General features: G+C 48.7%; 1 protein-coding gene across 2 annotated transcripts in view; it reads right to left on the reverse strand.

The window, feature by feature from the left end:
* Nucleotides 1-16142, reverse strand: part of LOC119966115 (nuclear receptor subfamily 1 group D member 2-like) — a 39009-nt gene extending 22867 nt beyond the window's left edge. Inside the window, exon 1 of one of the 2 annotated variants that reach the window (XM_038797347.1) lies at nucleotides 15843-16142. In XM_038797347.1, the coding sequence (XP_038653275.1) occupies nucleotides 15843-15861 (19 nt within the window). In that variant the 5' untranslated portion in view covers nucleotides 15862-16142. Of the gene's footprint in view, nucleotides 1-14890; nucleotides 14915-15842 lie in introns of those variants that run through there. The other variant, XM_038797348.1, reaches the window with a different exon arrangement.
* Nucleotides 16143-18614: the final 2472 nt, after the last annotated feature.

The following is an 18614-nucleotide window of genomic DNA, read 5'->3' on the forward strand; positions in this document are numbered from 1 at the left end:
AGCCAAAATGGATGACTTGGAAAACAGATCCAGGCAACAGAATCTGAGGAAGTGGAAGTGGAAGGCCTGAGGCCGACCGAGTATTTTGCCACGATGTTGGCAAAGCTATTGGGGGAGGGGGATGATCCCTCCCGATATGAACTGGATCGGGCTCATCGGTCGTGGAGGCCTATACCAAAGGAAGGTGAGCTACCAAGAGTACATAGAATATAGAAAAATACAAGGTTGAGGGTGCTAGGCCTTTTCTCAATAGAACAGAGAAGGTTGAGGGGCGACTTGATAGAGGTTTATAAGATGATCAGGGGAATAGATAGAGTAGACAGTCAGAGACTTTTCCCCTGGGTGGAACAAACCATTACAAGGGGACATAAATTTAAGGTGAATGGTGGAAGATATAGGGGGGGGAGATGTCAGTGGTAGGTTCTTTACCCAGAGAGTAGGGGGGCATGAAATGCACTGCCTGTGGAAGTAGTTGAGTTGGAAACATTATGGACCTTCAAAGGCTATTGGATAGGTACATGGATTAGGGTAGAATGATGGGACACCATAGGCCTTCTTCACAGCTGTGTTTCTGTAGGTACAGTGTGAAGGAGAAGGTCCTGTGCTGGACAAAGCAGAAGCGGGTAGTGCAGTGGGCTGGAGCTGGTATACGCATATATCAGGACTACGGTGGAGCTGGCGAGGAGGCGGGCTGCCTTCAGCCGGGTGAAGAAGGCACTGCACATCAGCAAGGTGCAATGCAGCATAGTACATCCAGCGAAGTTGAGGGTGAACTACAAATCCAAGGACTTTTATTTTGGGGTGGCGGAAGCAGCGGAGGAGTTTACGAAGGCAGAAGGACTGTGGCAGAATTGAGAAATGGTCATGTACCGATGTAGCCTCATGCAACTGTATTTTTTCACTGCGTGTTGGTGTATGTGCTAAATGAGCCAAAGTTGTATGTATTTGGACAAGGTAAGAGATGGGACTTTAATTTGCAATGATGGTTCTTTGGGGCTTGGGTGTGTATGCGAGGTTTGTGTGCTAAAGGGGATTTCTTGGTTTTCCTGGGACCGGGCTAGGGGGAAAGAGTCCCGGGCAGGGGCCTCCACTTGCCGGTTTAAGCTGGCTAGTGAACGGGAGTGAGGTGGGTGGGAGGGCCTGCGGCCAAGAGCGGTGATTGTGTGTATCCACAAGGTCCAGGACAAGGAAAAGATTCTGAGGTGGACCAAATCGCAGCAGGATTGTGACTGGGAAGGAAACCAAATCCAGATTTATCACTATGGTGCGAGTTGACCAAGGGGCGGCGGGGTTCAAGCAGTGTTGTACTGATGTCAACGTCGGTTTGGGGTGTTTTACCTGGCCAAACTTTGGGTCACTTTTGAGGGCTGGGAGTATAACTTTGGGATGCCAGCAGAGACAAATTACTTTATTAAGGAACATAAGTTGGGGATGGGCTGAAAGAGAAAAGGTGGGTGGGTTATAGATTTGTCTCTGTTAAATTTTGTTGCATCTTTGTGTTTGCCGATTGGGAAAGGTTGTTGTGCAGGGGAATGGTTGCACACTCCCCTTTTTTGTATTGTTTTTGTATTGAAGTTAAATTGCTGCTATTTTCGGAGGGGGCCCCTTCAGTGCTGGGGGTATAATGTTTAATTGCATTGCACTCTGTTTCTTATGCTCTGTACAGTGCATGAGGGTTGTTGTGGGTTGGGGTGGGGTGGGTTGGGAATGTTCTGTTTGGGGACCATTTTGAGTTTCTTGCATTGGGTTGGGTGTGGGTTACTGAGGGAGGGGCTAGGGATGAGGATAGGAGAGAAGCAACGCGGGGTGCAGGAGAAATTGATTTTGATTTGATTTGAATTGATTGATTATTGTCACATGTATTAGTATACAGTGAGAAGTATTGTTTCTTGCATGCTGTACAAACAATGCATACCGTACATAAGGAAGGAAGGAGAAACTGCACAATATACTGTTACAGTTATAGCAAGGTGTAGAGAAAAGATCAACTTAATACGAGGTAGGTCTATTCAAACGACTGATGGCAGTAGGGAAGAAGCTGTTCTTGAGTCGGTTGGTATGTGACCTCAAACTTTAGTATTTTTTTCCTGACGGAAGGTGGAAGAGAGTATGTCCGGGGTGCGTGGGGTTCTTAATTATGCTGGCTGACTTTCCGAGGCAGCAGGAATTGTAGACAGAGTCGGTCGATGGGAGGCTGGTTTGTGTGATGGATTGGGCTACATTCACGACCATTTGTAATTTCCTGCGGACTGGGGGAGAGCAGGATGCATACCAAGCTGTGATACAGCCTGAAAGAATGCTTTCTATGGTGCATCTGTAGAAGTTGGTGAGAGTCGTAGGTGGCATGCCAAATTTCCTTAGTCTTCTGAGAAAGTAGAGTCGTTGGTGGGCTTTCGGAACTATAATGTCAGCATGGGGGGACCAGGACAGGTTGTTGGTGATCTGGACACCTAAAAACTTGAAGCTCTCGACCCTTTCTACTTTATTCCCATTGATGTAGACAGGGGCATGTTCTCCACTACACTTCCTAAAGTCGATGACAATCTCCTTCATTTTGTTGACATTGAGGGAGAGTTTATTGTCGTCGCACCAGTTCACCAGATTCTCTATATCATTCCTGTACTCTGTCTCATCATTGTTTGAAATCCGACCCACTACTGTGGTGTCATCAGCAAATTTGAAAATAGAGTTGATGGGGAATTTGGCCACACAGTCATAGGTGTACAATGAGTATAGTAGGGGGCTGAGGACACAGCCTTGTGGGGCACCGGTGTTGAGGATGCTCGTGGAGGAGGGGTTGTTGCCTATCCTTATTGGTTGTGGCCTGTGAGTTAGAAAGTTCAGGATCCAGTTGCAGAGGAGGGGGAGAGGCCACGGCCACCAAGTTTGGAGATGAGTTTCGTAGGAAGTATGGTGTTGAAGGCTGAGCTGTAGTCGATAAATAGGAGTTCAACATAGGTGCCTTTGTTATCTAGGTGTTCCAGGGTAGAGTGCAGGGCCATGGAGATGGCGTCTGCTGTGGACCTGTTGCAGCGGTAAGCAAACTGTAGTGGGAGGCTGGAGTTGATTCATGCTATGACGAACCTTTCGAAGCATTTCATGATAATGGATGTCAGAGCCACTGGACAATAGTCATTAAGGCACACTGCTTGGCTTTTCTTGGCACAGGGATGATGATCGTCTTCTTGAAGCAGATAGGAGCCTCAGATTGTTGAAAAGAGAGGTTGAAGAAGGCTGCGAATACCCCCGCCAGCTGATCCGTGCAAGCCCTGAGTGCCTGTCCGGGTACCCCATCCGGGCCAGTGGCTTTCTGTGGGTTGACCTTCGAGAAGGCTGCTCTGACGTCTGCAATGGTGATTTCAGATACAAGTTCATCCGAGGCTTCTGGAGTGGAGGGCTTGCTCGCGCTGACCTCTTGTTCAAAGCGTGCATAGAATGCATTGAGCTCATCAGGGAGGGGTGCATTGGAGCCGAGAACCTGGGTTCAATCCTGGATTCATGTCCATGTGGAGTTTGCACATTCTCCCCATACCTACGTGGGTCTCACCCCCAACAACCCAAAGATATGCAGGGTAGGTGGATTGGTCACACTAAATTGCCCATTAATTGGAAATACATAATTGGGTACTCTCAATTTATTTTAAAAAACAAAGCATTAGCACACTGATAAGACATTGGAGGGATGTATTGGTAGAGGGGGCTTCGCGTTAGGGCCTTCAGGTGGGAGTTGCCATGCTCGCAAGAAATGCTAGTGAACGGAAGTGAAGTGGTGGGGGGGGGGGGGGGGGGGGGGGGGGGGGGGTGCTGCGGTGAATAGCCAGTGCGAAGCTGCAGTTATGTAGGGTGCGTTTGTCCATGGACGGGCCGGGGGGCCATCTTGGCTGGGCCCGACAAAGTGAGGATGGGGGTGATGATGGCTGTCTCTAGGGTGGATGGAACTGGAGGCCTCCAGTGAGAATCGTGAATGCCCACAGGCTAAATGGGCCGCTTAAGCGGTCCTGGGTGTTCGCGCACTTAAAAGTTTGAGCGCAGAAGTGATTTTTCTGCAGGAGACGCACCTGTAGGTGGGACAAGTGTTCCACTCGAGGTTTGACTGGAAGTCCAGGGGTGTCGCTATACTGCTGAATACGAAAACGGAGTTTAGGGGGCTAGGGAGGTGCGGGACCTGGGGGTGATGTTTGTAATAGTGAGTGGGGTGTTAGGGGGACTCCAGCGGTATTGGTGAATGTATTTCTTCCTAATTGGGATGACGCCGGATTCTAATAAGGCTGTTATAAGTGATCCCAGACTTGGACTTTCACCTGCTGATTATAGGGGTGTGTGGATTTTAACTGTGTACTGGAGCTGAGGGTGGATAGGTCGAGCCTTAAGTCGTTGGGGAGGTTGAGAATGGCATGAGAGCTGGGACGGTTTATGGAGAGGATGGGGTTGATGCGTCGGTGGGGGTTTGGGCACAGGGGCTTATGCCGTGGCCTTCACCTCTCTGACTGCCCGGTGACGGATACTTCTGAATTGGAGGTTGGCTACACCGCCGGGGGGTATGGTTGGGAGACTTGTACGAATTTCTCAGGTTGGAGAAAATTAAGTTTGCCCTAAGGGGGTCAGAGGAGGGCTTTGAGGTATGATGAAGGTCATTCATGACTATATTGGAGGAGCTATTTGTCATTGAGGGGGTGGGGAGTGGAGTGTAACCCTGACAGTGAAGGTTGGTCTTGCATTAAGTTCTGGGAACTTGCTGATACAAAGCATTAGCGCAGGGCGGCATGGTGGCACAGTGCATTGCTGCCTCACTGTGCCAAGAACCCGGGTTCAATCCCGGCCCCCAGTCACTGTCCATGTGGAGTTTGCACTTTCTCCCCATATCTGCGTGGGTCTCACCCCCACAATCCAAAGATAGGTGGATTGGCCACACTAAATTGCCCATTAATTGGAAATACATAATTGGGTACTCTAAATTTATTTTTAAAAAAACAAAACATTAGCACACTAATAGACATTACTGCAGAGCAGCACGATGAAGGAGGATTGAATGTTTCAGGGAAAAAGGAAAGAGGATAGTTGGGAGTACAGGAGGAAGGGAGGGAAGAGGAAAGAGATCAGGGCAGAAAGACGGAACCAGAGTGGAAAGTGATTCATAGAATAGAGACTGATCTGGTCTTGAAACATTATGATACACTTTGCATCTCACAGCTGTGGATCCCCTCAAAGCCAACTCATAGTCGCCCAGAAATAGTGCTGGGGTAAGTAAGCCATCTCGAAGCAGAAAAGGACCCAAGAAAAAACCTGAATTAACGCCCTCACAAAAGTGACTATTTAGTTACATAATCAGGGCACAGTAGGCAAGTGGTTACATTATTGGACTGGTTATCCAGAATAATAACTGCAGACTCACCACCAGGAAAGATGTGGAACTAAAATTTAGTTAATTAAATAAATCTGGAAAAAATTACTAGTTTTACAAAAACTACCAGATTGGTCTTTGAAGTGAATCCTTATTCAGTCTGACCTACATACGACTCCAGATCTACAGCAACAAATTTAATTTATGCAACACCTTGAAAGTAATAAAACATCCCAAAGCATTTCACAGAAGTATTACAAGACAATATGTGGCATTAAGCCACTTGGGAGATATTAGGGCTGAAGACCAAAAGCGTGGTTAAATAGAGAGGTTTAAGGAGTGTCTTAAAGGAAGGCAGCAAGGTATAGAGACAGGGAGGTTAATGAAGGGAATTCTTGAACTCAAGGCCTAGGCAGCTGAAGATACAACATGCAGTTAAATTCAGGGATGCTCCAGAGGCCTGAACTAGATGAGTGTAGGTGCATTGAAGGACTGAACGGCTGCAAGAGAATATGGAGGTAGCGAGGGAGCCAGTCTACGAAGGGACTGGAAAACAAGGATGAGAATTTTAAAATTGAGACATTGCTCATTGGGGGAACCACTTCAGGTCAGCGATTACAGAGTGATGGGTGTATAGGACTGGTTTAGTTAAGATAAGGTTATGAGTTTTGGATGACTTCAAGTTACATAGAACATCCAGTGCAGAAATAGGCCATTCGGCCCATCAAGCCCTCACTTCCACCCTATCCCTGTAACCCAATAACTCCTCCTAACCTTTTTAGTCACTAAGGGCAATTTATCATGGCCAATGCACCTAATCTGCACGTCTTTGAACTGTGGGAGGAAACCGGAGCACCCGGAGGAAACCCACGCAGACAGCACCCGGAGGAAACCCACGCAGACACGGGGAAGTGTCACTGACAGTGACCCAGCGGGGAATCGAACCTGGAACCCTGGCGCTGTGAAGCCACAGCACTATCCACTTGTGCTACCATGCTGCCCAAGTTCACGGAGAGGGTAATGTACAGGACCAGCATGGAATGTATTAGAATAGTCAAGCCCTGCACTTAACAGCAGCAGATGAGCTGAGGCAGGTGGTGGAGATGGACAATGTTAAGGAGACAGTGCAGAATATTTGGTTGAAAGCTCATCTTGGTGTCAAATATGAAATTACCGTTTCTAACAGCCTAGTTCAGCTCAGATAATTGTCAGGGAGACGAACAGAATCAGCAACGAGGGAGCAGTTTTTGGCAAGGGCCAAAGACAATAGTTTCAGTTTTCCCAATCATTATTTAGAGGAAATTTTTACTCAGCCAGTACTGGGTGTCAGACAATCAATTTAACTATAGGTAAGGGTAAAGGTAAAGTTGTCACAATTCCAGATGACCATAGGCTACTTTTCCTTTTGAGGGGGAGAGCTGACTGGTGGTGGTTTAACCTGAGAATCACCATGCCTCAGGCGAAGGGCAAGGTTGAGAAGGTGGGGCCTTCATGAATAACTAACATTATTAACAATCTGACTATACAGAAACAGTGGAGGAGTGAGATAGTGCTGAGGTAGAACTGGGTGTCGTCAGCGTAATTGTGAAAACACATGCTGTGCTTTCAGATAATGTTGGCAAGGGGCTATGTGTAAATGAGAAATAGGAAGCGGTCAAGGATAGGTCCTTGGTGGACACCAGAGGTAATAGTGTCTGAATGGGAAGAGAAGCCATTGATGGCAATTCTCAGACTTCAATTAGACTGTAAGATATGGAATCAGGCTACTGTAGTCCCAACCAGCAGGATGATGAAAGAGAGACATTAAAGGAGAATGGTGTGATCATCCATCTCAAAAGGTGCTGAAGGCTGAGTTTGCCTTTGTCACAGTCACAGATGTCATCTATAATGTCAGTAAGAGCCATTCAGTACTGTGCCGGGAAAGAAGCCTGACAGGAGAAAGTCAAACATGGAGTTCAGGGAAAGATCGGCAAAAATTTGGAAAGCAATGACATATTCTTTTTTTTAATAAACATTTTATTGAGGTACTTTTGGTATTGTAACAACAGCAAAATAAACAATGTACATGAAACTATAAACATAGTGCAAAAGCCACCTCCCTTTCTTGCAGGTCCCACCTTTATTAACCCCCTACTCTTAAGCTAAACTAATCCCCTTTCTGCTGACGATTAATTTTCCGCGAAGAAGTCTACGAACGGTTGCCGCATCCGGGCGAACCCAAGTAGTGACCCTCTCAGGGTGAACTTGATTTTCTCCAAACAGAGAAAGCTCGCCGTGTCCGATAGCCGACTTCAGGGACTTTGAGTCCCTCCAAGCTAATAGTATCCGGCTACCAGGGAAGCAAAGGCCAGAACGTCTGCCTCTTTCTCCTCCTGGATTCCCGGGTCTTCCGACACCTCGAAAATCACCACCTCTGGACTCAATGCCACTCTTTAACACCGTGGACATGACATCTGCAAACCCCTGCCAAAATCCCCTCAGCTTCGGACATGTCCAGAACGTGTGGACATGGTTCGCTGGTCCTCCCGCACATTTTGCGCACCTGTCTTCCACCCCAAAGAATCTGCTCATTCGGGCCACTGTCATGTGAGCCCGATGAGCGACCATGAATTGTATCAGGCTGAGCCTGGCACATGTTGCAGACGGGTTGACTCTACTCAACGCGTCCGCCCATAGACCATCCTCTATCTCTCCTCCCAGTTCCTCCTCCCACTTGCGCTTCAGCTCCTCGGTCTGAGTCTTCTCTGACCCCATAAGATCCTTGTAAATGTCAGAGATGCTCCCTTCTCCTACCCACCCTCTGGAAACTACCCTGTTCTGAATCCCCCTTAGCGGTAGGAGCGGGAAGGTTGACACCCGTTTACGTAGGAAGTTCCGCACCTGCAGATACCTGAATTTGTTTCCCCTCGCCAACGCAAATTTCTCCTCCAGCGCCTTAATACTCGGAAAGCTCCCCTCCATAAACATGTCCCGCATCCTCTCAATCCCTGCTCTCCGCCATATCTGGCACCCCCCCATCCATACTTCCCGGAGCAAACGGTTGATTATTTCAGATTGGGGACCAGACTGATGCTCCCACATGTCTCCTCCATTGCCACCACCACGGGGCTGGTGGAGTACCGTGCCGGCGGGAATGGCAGAGGCGCAGTTACCAACGCCCCCAGACTGGTGCCTTGCATGAAGCCGCCTCCATAAGCTCCCATGCCAACCCCTCCCCCACCACCCACTTCCTGATCATGGCTATATTCGCCGCCCAGTAATAGTTACTAAAATTTGGCAGCGCCAACCCACCCTCTCCCCGACTCTGCTCAAGCATTACCTTCCTTATTCGCAGGGTCTTGTCCGCACAAACGAAGCCAGTGATCACTCTGTTGACCCGTTTAAAAAAGGACCGCGGAATAAAGATGGGGAGACACTGAAATACAAACAGGAATCTCGGGAGGACTGTCATCTTCACCGTCTGCACCCTCCCAGCCAGTGACAACGGAAGCGCGTCCCATCTCTGAAAATCATCCTTCATTTGGTCTACTAGCTGGCCAGATTTAATTGATGTAGCCGGTCCCATTCCCGCACCACTTGAATGCCTTGGTACCTAAAGCTTCCTCCGACTAATCTAAACAGCAGTTCCCCCAATCGCCTGTCCTGTCCCCTCGCCTGGACCACAAACATCGCACTTTCCCCATATTTAGCTTATACCCCGAAAACCAGCCAAATTCACCTAGAATCCGCATGATTTCTTTCATCCCCTCTATTGGGTCCGATACATACAGAAGCAGGTCATCTGCACAGAGTGAGACTCTGTGCTCCATCCCCCCCCCCCCCCCCCCCCCCCGACCCCCCGACTAGCCCCTTGAGGCTCTCAGAGCAATTGCCAACAGCTCTATAGCTAGCGCGAACAACAGTGGGGAGAGGGGGCATCCCTGTCTCGTCCCCCGGTGCAGTCTAAAATAGCCCGATATTGTCCTATTCGTCCGTACGCTTGCCACAGGAGCCTGATACAACAACCTGACCCAGTCAATAAAGCTCCGCCAAAATCCGAACCGTCCCAGTACCTCCCACAGATAATCCCATTCTACCCGATCAAAAGGCTTTTCTGAATCCATTGCGATCACTACCTCCACCTCCCTACCTTCCGGTGGCATCGTGATCACGTTTAACAATCTTCTTACATTGGCCACCAACTGCCTACCCTTAACAAACCCAGTCTGGTCCTCCCCAATAACATCCGGAACACAATCCTGGAGGACAACATTTTGGCCAGCAGTTTGGCATCCACATTCAACAGGGATATCGGCCTATAGAACCCACACAGCTCCGGGTTCCTGTCCCACTTCAGAATCAGTGAAATCGTGGCCTGTGACATCTTTCCCTTGCCTTATTGAACATCCTCATCAACACCGGCCCCAATATCCCAGAGAACTTTTTATAAAACTCCACTGGGTACCCGTCCGGCCCTGGGGCTTTACCCTCCTGCATGGCCTTCAGACCCTCCACTATCTCTTCCAACCCGATCGGGGCCCCCAATCCATCTACCAGCTCCCCGTCCACCTTTGGGAAATTCAGCCCCCCCCAAAGAAGTGCCTCATCCCCTCCAGCCCCGTAGGGGGTTCCGACATATGCAGCCTACTGTAGAAATCCCTAAACGCTTTATTCACCCCTGCTGAATCTCCAACCAGGTTCCCATCTCCTTCATTTACTTTCCCTATCTCCCTGGCTGCCTCCCTCTTTATAAACTGCTGTGCAACCATTCTGCTGGCCTTCTCTCCTTGCTCATAGATCGCCCCCCTCGCCTTTTTCAGCTGCTCCACTGCCCTCCCTGTGGTTAACAAGCCGCACTCCGCCTGTAGCCTCCGCCGTTCCCTGAAAAGCCCTGCCTCTGGGGTCCCCGCATACCTCCAATCTATCTGTAGTATCTCCTTCACCAGTCGGTCCATCTCTGCCCTGTCCACCTTCTCCCTATGGGCCCATATCGAGATCAGCTCCCCTCTGACCACCGCCGCTGAAATTTCCCCCGTGTCGTTGACCTGCAGGTAGTTCTGAATACATTTCCTCAGCCGCTCACACACTCCTTCGTGAGCCAAAAGTCCCACATCTAACCTCCATTGCGGGTGCTGGTTACTGTCTTTACTAGCCTGCAGGTCAACCCAATGCGGAGCATGGTCTGAGATTGTGATCGCCGTGTCCACATCCCTGCCAGTAAGGCCCTGCTCAATATAAAGAAATCAATCCGGGAGTACACTTTATGCACGTATGACTAGAAGGAACACTCCTTCACCCTCGGCTGCCCAAATCTCCATGGATCCACCACCTCCCCCCCCCCCCCTCCCCTGACTGACCCAGCCTTTCCGCAATCTAATCTGGTCAGTTACTCTAAGGTGCGCCTCATGCAACATTACCACGTCCGCCTTCAGTCCCCTAAGATGCACGAACACACGTGCCCTCTTGACCAGCCAATTTAACCCTTGAGCATTCCAGGTGATCAGCCTAGTTGGGGGCTCATTGCCCCCCCACCTTCACTGATCAGCCATCCCCTTTTTTGGGCCCGCCTCCACCCATGCTCCGCATCTCCACCGGCCCACTCCCAGGCAGCTTCCGCCCCCAACCTTCTCTCTGTCCCTTAGCCCAAGTCCCTCCCTCGTCAGCAGAACATTTACCCCCTCCCGCCCACTAGTAACAACACTCTGTAACCCAACCCCTTTAATAAACCGAACATATGCACCCCCCCCCCCACTGCGCTTCCGTGAGCTAGCCCGGCCAACTAACTTGGTGACCCCCATCCCTGGCGCCGGATAGTCTCCCACCTATTGTCCCCCCCCCCCCCCCCCGGCTCATACAAACATACTCCAACATCAAACAATCCCCACACAATTGCCCGACAGAAAAACACCAAGATCTAAACAAGCACATCTCCATTCCCCAACAGTGCAAATGAAAACCTTAACTCACTCAGCTCTACCGCTGGTCCCAAATCAATGCAAAAGACATTACAAACAGCTTCAACAACACGAAAAGCGAGAAACTTTTTTTTAAAGAACAGAAAAACAAAAAAAAGCAAGACGTTGCAGCAAAGTTCAAAAGTTCCCAGTTCACCACCAGTCCTTTCCTTTTCGCGAAGTCCAGCGCATCCTCAGGGGACTCAAAATAAAAGTGCTGTTCATCGTGCGTGACCCAGAGACGGGCCGGATACAACAGTCCGAACTTCACCTTTTGGTTAAAAAGGATCGACCTAATCTGGTTGAAGCCTGCTCTTCTCCTGGCCACCTCCACACTCAGGTCTTGGTAAACCCGCAGGATACTACAGTATTGTCCCACTTACAGCTCCGTGTCTGCTTGGCTCACTGTAGAATGTGCTCCTTATCCAAGTACCTGTGGAATCTCACCACCATTGTCCTCGGGGGGGGGTCTCCCATTTGCGGCTTCATCGCGAGCGCTCTGTGAGCCCTATCCACCTCCAAGGGCCGGGAGAATGTCCCCTCCCCCAGCAGCTTCTCAAACATACCTGCTATGTGTGCCGCAGCATCCGCCCCTTCGGGAGCCCAACAATTCCCAAGTTCTGCCGGTGGGACCTATTCTCTAGGTCCTCCACCTTCTCCAGGAGCCTTTTCTGCTGGTCTCTCAGCATCCCCACCTCCAACTCCACCGCAGTTTGATATTCCTCCTGCTCAGCCAGCACCTTCTTTACTTTCTGGATCGCCCAATCTTGGGCATCCAATCTAAGTTCCAGACGCGAAATTGCCTCTTTAAATCGGGTCCAAGCAGACCTGCTTCTGATTGGCGAAGCTCTCCTGGATAATTTGCGTCAGCTACTCCGTTGACCACTGGGTCGACAAGCCAGAGGTCCGATCCTCCGCCATGATGTCTCCAGCTGCAGCTTCAGCCCAAGCCTTCTCCGTCTTTCTGTTTCTGCCTTTACGAACACTTCTAGTCCTTCTCTCCATGCACCGATGTGGGAATTCAGTACACAATTGCCTCTCTCATCAGTTTTACAATTCAAGTCCGGTAGAAAATCAGGGGAAAAGGTCCAAAAGACCAACCAGAGCAGGCGCCACCAAATGTGCGACGTACTCCTCCATAGCCGCCACCGGAAGTCCTCAGCAATGACATATTCAAGGACTAGAGAAGATAATGAGATAGTTTACATGGACAGAGACTGCCCTCTGGGTGGCATAATGATTAGCACTGCTGCCTCACAGCACCAGGGCCCTGGGTTCAATTCCAACCTTGGATGACTGCGTGGAGTTTGCACCTTGACCCCATGCCTGCATGGGTTTCTCCGGATGCTCCGATTTCCTCCCACAGTCCAAAGATTTGCAGGTTGTGTCGATTGGCTATGATGAAATGAAATGAAAATCGCTTATTGTCACAAGTAGGCTTCAATGAAGTTACTGTGAAAAGCCCCTAGTCGCCACATTCCGGCGCCTGTCCGGGGAGGCTGGTACAGGAATTGTCCCTTAGTGTACAAAAGGTTAAGTGGGGTTACAGAGTTATGGAGATAGATGGGGGGGGGGGGGGGGGGGGGGGGGGGCTAGGTACGGTGCTCTTTTGAAGGGTTGGTGCAGACTCGGTGGGCCAAATAGCCTCTTTGCGCACTGTCGGGATTCTATGATTTCAATTAAACATCCAGCAAGCCACTCTATTGTATCAGAAATTATTACGTTGGACTACAGCAGCAAGCCACCTTCTCATGGGAAATTAACGTTTGGCAATAACCGCTGGCCTTGCCAGTGTCACCCAGATATTGCCAGTGGATAAGTAAAAAATAATTGGTTGCAATGAAAGACACCATAAAATTTTACAGAATAAAGAAAACACTGGCCCACATTTTCCAGTCTACAGCAAAATAACGGCTGCTGATCTTGACGAAAGCTGCCCACAAAGAGTTAGCACTCTCTGTGGCATACATTTCACCTCTGCCAATCTTAATTTGACTCTCGTGCCAAATTAGGGGATCTCCAGGCACCTATAAGCGATGTCATCAAGTAGGATTAGCAACCAATCACATTGAAGAATTCTCAGACTCCAAACCAGGAAAAAATGCACAGGCTGCCCTTCACATTTTAATAATCTTAGAATGAAATAGACCTGGGGTATACAAGATTAAGGAAGAAGCTAACTGTAAAAGGATAGTAAAAATTTATGGAACTGCTATCATAATGGACAAGTTTAATATTCCAGAAATATGTAAAAATATTTAGGGCCAGAGAGGTTGTCCAAAGGTAATTATGACTTATAAATCATTAAAAAGCCAGTACTCCTCATTAGCAAGGTGTAACATTTTTGGGGCCAGATTGAAGCATAAAGTGAAAGTTCATGTCAAATCATGGAATTTCAGAAGTCTTCCATCTGCAAGGACCCCTATATTCTGAAGAGAAGTGAGAAATCACTGATCGCAACTTCTGCATTTGTGTCGACCAGAAGTAGTTGTCAATTTCAAAGTTGTAATGAACCAAACACTGACTGTTTTGCCATCATGACGATCACAAAATCTAGGCCATTTCTCATCCACTAAGGTGTACAAAAATGAACACAGCCAACACAGTCAAATCTGCCAAAATTATATCTTCTTGAGAGTTTATTTCAAACTGTTTATGATAACTAGGGAAAATAATTTTAGATTCATCTAAAAGTATGAAGTAGATATGATTTAAAACAAGGGACACCCAGTGGTTAGAACTGCTGCCTCACACGATGCAGTGGTTAGCACAGCTGCCTCAAAGCACCGAGGTCCCAGCTCTAGGTCACTGTCCGTGTGGAGTTTGCACATTCTCCCCGTGTTTGCGTGGGTTTCGCCCCCACAACCCAAAAATGTGCGGGGTAGGTGGATTGGCCATGCTAAATTGCCCCTTAATTGGAAAAAATGAATTGGGTACTCTAAATTTATTTTTAAAAACTGCTGCCTCACAGCACCAGGGATTTGGGTTCAATTCTGGCCTTGGGTGACTGTAAATTCTCCCCGTGTCTGTGTGGGTTTCTTCCAGGTGCTCCGGTTTCCTCCCAGTCCAAAGATGTGCAAGTTAGGGGGTTAGCCATGCTAAACTTTGCCTTGGGGCAAAGATGTGCAGGTTAGATGGGGTTATGGAGAGAGGGCAGGGGTCCGAGGTAGGATGCTCTTTAGGAGGGTTGGTGCAGACTGGATGGGCCGAATGGCCTCCTTCTGCACTGTGGGAATTCTATGTTCTATCACAGCAGTGGATTAATTTTCATTTCAAAATTTAAAATCCACTGTCCAATTAATAAAATGGCCCACGGTGCAGATTTTTAATCATTTAGCTTTGTGGGATGTAAAGTGATTTAAACAGACAAAATACTTCCGCTACCATCATAATGTGACGCCTGTGGTATTTCAGCACTTGATTACCGAAGCATTTTAACCAACTTTGCTGATGACTTGCTAACCTAAACTCAATCTGAAAATGCATCCACCGCTATAACAATTCGTTTGCTACAAAGGGATTAAAAGCCCTAAAGCGGTTCAAGACGGCGGCTCACGACTAGCTTCTCAGGACAATAAATAAACAACCAAATCGTGCGAGTATTTTTTAAAAATACCTTCCAGCAGCTACAGAAAACTGGAGCAATGAATCCCACGAACTAGGGAGAATAATTTGTCCGTGTTTTTTTTAAATCTAAGTTCGAAAACATGTTATCTATTCAACATTGTCGCAGGTCCCACCGCGTTAAACGGTGTCTCTGTTATTTAAGGTGCATGTGTACGTGAGGTTATCAACCCACCACTTCGCCAATGGATCCCCCTCCCCCCGCTGGTTCTGCGGGCAGGTTTTGTTAGCTGCGCTTTGCTACACTTGGTCGCTTTCCCGGGCGGCACTTTTGTAGCCTTTTGGCAGGAGGGAGCACGTGCTTCCCCCCCACCACCTGGCGGCAGAAACTAGGTCACATAAACACGGGGGTTGCTCCGGGTCACGTGCGGCCGCCGCGAGCCCCGGGAGGATGTTCCATTATGTGATTGTGACGTCAGGCAGGCCCGGCTCAGCCAATGGCGGGCCGCGCTCGGGTCGCGTAAACACCAGGCGCACGTGGGACAGTCGAGTCGGTCCATGTGAGGAGCTTGCAGGGCTGGAGCAGCCGGAAGGGGCGAAACATTCACCACTGACCTTTGTAAGGAGGGGGGGAGAGGACGGATCCAGAAAAAAAAACTTATTTTGCAAAGGGCCTCCAAAATGAAACCAAATCGGGGGCGGGGGGGTCAAAATGAAACCAAATCGGGGGCGGGGGGTCAATAAGAAACATTTCTGAACGTCTCTCAATTTCCAAATGCAATGAATCCGAGCTGCTTACCCGCAAAAAAACCTCCGATAACTACTATTTCGCTTTTCCAACTGATGACCTTTTTCCCCCCAGCATTTTTGAATTTGGGTTCTGAACAGGGCAAACCGAAACATCCGTTGCATCCATTTTTCATCATTCTGTTTGGGTTTATTCGAATCGCGTTGGTGGTTTGGGGGGGGGGGGGGGCACACCATGCGGAAAATAAATATCTTACCTACACCGTTGCCATCCATCGCATTAAGTATCGGAAACCTCCGCTTTCCGCGTAATCTTAGTAACAGGTTCTTTTTAAAACAATAGATTCGTTCTCCAGCCCCACTTTTCAGTCGAGATTTCTTCCTTTTTCTCAACCCCCATATGTGTCGCCGTCGATGACTTTCTGAATCGTCTATTCTCTCCTGCTATATCAATGTATTTATTATTTTCAATTAAGTCCAGTCACTGCCTTTGCTCATAGTTCAATCCGGACTCGTGTGGCAATGACTCAGTGTCTCAGTGCTTTGCTGCTACAGTTGCCCACGTGACGCCCTTTGTATTGGCCCCGCCCCCTCTGCTTGTCTCTCCCTTTGCCCCAGTGACACACTTTCCAAAACAAGTTCAGACTTGGGCAGGCTGCAGGCTTCCTATTTTACAAAAACAAGACAGTCGGGGAAACCGCAGAGCATTTTAACTGGTCCAAATAATCTGCCGACAGTCTAATTACAGTACACAGAAACATACATAGAAAATAGAAGCAGGTGGAGGCCATTCGGCCCTTTGAGCCTGCTCTGCCATTCATTATGATCATGGCTGAGTGTCAAATTCAATACCCTGATTCCCGCCTTCCTCCCCCTCCTCCCATATCCCTTGATCCCTTTAGCCCCAAGATCTATATCTAAATACTTATTGAAATCACACAATGTTTTGGCCTCAACTACTTTCTGTGCTGAAGAAATTTCTCCTCACCTCAGTCATAAAAGGTTTACCCCTTATCCTCAAACTATGACCCTTAGTCCTAGACTCCCCCACCCTCGGGAACATTCAGAATCTACCCTGTCTAAATCTGTTGGAATTTTTTAAGTTTCTATGAGCACCTTGTGGTGAATGTGTTACTGCTACCATTCACCATTGTATTGCATTACATTGTATTGTATTATGTTGATGCCCATGTGGGCTCCGCCTATGTCTCCGCTCCCTCGGGGGAGGTATATAGATCTGCAGCCTGTAGACGGCACTCAGTACAGAGCAGTCGCAGGCAGGTACAGATCTAGCTGATTAAACCCACTGTTCACTTCAACTCTTCGTCTCGTGTGAATTGTTGGTCACATCATCCCCTCACTCTCCTAAACATCAATTAATATAAACCTAACAGATTTACTCTCTCCCCATGATAGTACTGCCATCCCAGGAATCAGCAAGGTAAACCTTCACTCCACTCCCTCCACAGCAAGAACATCCTCAGATAAGGACACTAAAACTACACATAATACTTCAGGTGTGGCCTCACCAACGTGCTATACAACTGCAGGAAAGCATCCTTATTCCTTTAGTCAAATCCTCTTGATATGAACGGCAACATACAATTTGCCTTCTTTGTTGCCTGCTGAACCTGCGCACTTACTTTCAGCGACTGATGCACAAGGACACCAAGGTCTCGCTGAGTATCCACTTCTCTCAATTTGCACCCATTCAAATAATAACTTGACTTCCTGTTTTTGCTACTGAAGTGGATGACCTCACATTTCACCACATTATACTGCATCTGCCATTCAGGGAGATCAATATGTGAATGAGACAGAAAGTCAGAATAGAGCCCCTCAGGCCCCGAAAAGGAAAGCACCCGCACCACCGACTGCACAGGCAGCACCCAACCCAATGAATCCCATCACCACGCAGCGTAGAGTAACGACAGAAAACCAACCCGGTTTTGTAGACAGCACCCCACTAATCATCACCCAGTTAAGGGATGCCTGCGATAAAATAGAAACCTTTCACCCCACATCAGACCCCACCATTTCTTTGAGCGAGTTAGACAACAGACGGTCTGTATGAGCAGGGAGAAGTAAAACCCATAGTGATGAGCCTTGACCCGTCGGTTAGTTCAGCCCTTTCCGACCCACAAAATGTAGGAGGAGGTAGCCTCCAAGATATGAAAACAGCCATTTTAGACGCCATTGGCTACAATAGAGGAGATCCGGTAGGACTCAACCGGTGCAGACATAAAAAGGGAGAGCATCCAGCAGCATTTGATGGACGCCTCTGGACCCACTTTACCGCAGAATTCGGTGATTTAGCCGGCGGTAGACGATACGGCCAAATGGACGATAGATCGGTAGACGATACGGCCAAATGGACCCGTATTCTCGTCTCCCGTACCACGGAGGCAGGACAAAAGGCATGTGCCAACTACGACCCCTCAGACCAGCACACAATGATGTGTGGGTACTGAAGCAATTATCTAGAGCTTGGGAACAGTTCCTGCAGAAAAAGACAGACCAGGAAAGAGTACACGCCAACATGAATCCAGTAAGGGCACACCAAGACCCCACATGAGGCAGAAGTAACACACAGCACCCTAAAGTGCAGGAATGCTACAATTGCGGACACGATGGGCATTACGCCCGGGAATTCAATACCCCCCCCCCCCCCCCGAAACAGCAACGGAATCAGCCCACAAATGCTCCCTCAGGAACAATGCCCGATCCATCCACAGCGTTAGCGCCCGATCAGGTAATTTGGCCATAAATGGCACCGATTGACGGTGTTCGGGCTCCCCAACTTGGGTCTGCGATACCCTTTGGGATAATTCCGGAAGACCGGTAGTTGCAGGCACAGTCTGGGAACACTTAGTAGAGTTCCTTTGGGACACAGGAGGGTCCCGAACTACGTTAAACTCCTCCATGATGTACCAGCGAGATATATGGCCCACTACAGACACCTCCTTTACAGGTCACCTCCAGCAGGGACACATGTCCAGATCGGCAACATTAAAACAAAACACTCAGTC

This window comes from Scyliorhinus canicula, chromosome 5 (assembly GCF_902713615.1).
Source record: "Scyliorhinus canicula chromosome 5, sScyCan1.1, whole genome shotgun sequence".
Taxonomy (NCBI): Eukaryota; Metazoa; Chordata; class Chondrichthyes; order Carcharhiniformes; family Scyliorhinidae; genus Scyliorhinus; species Scyliorhinus canicula.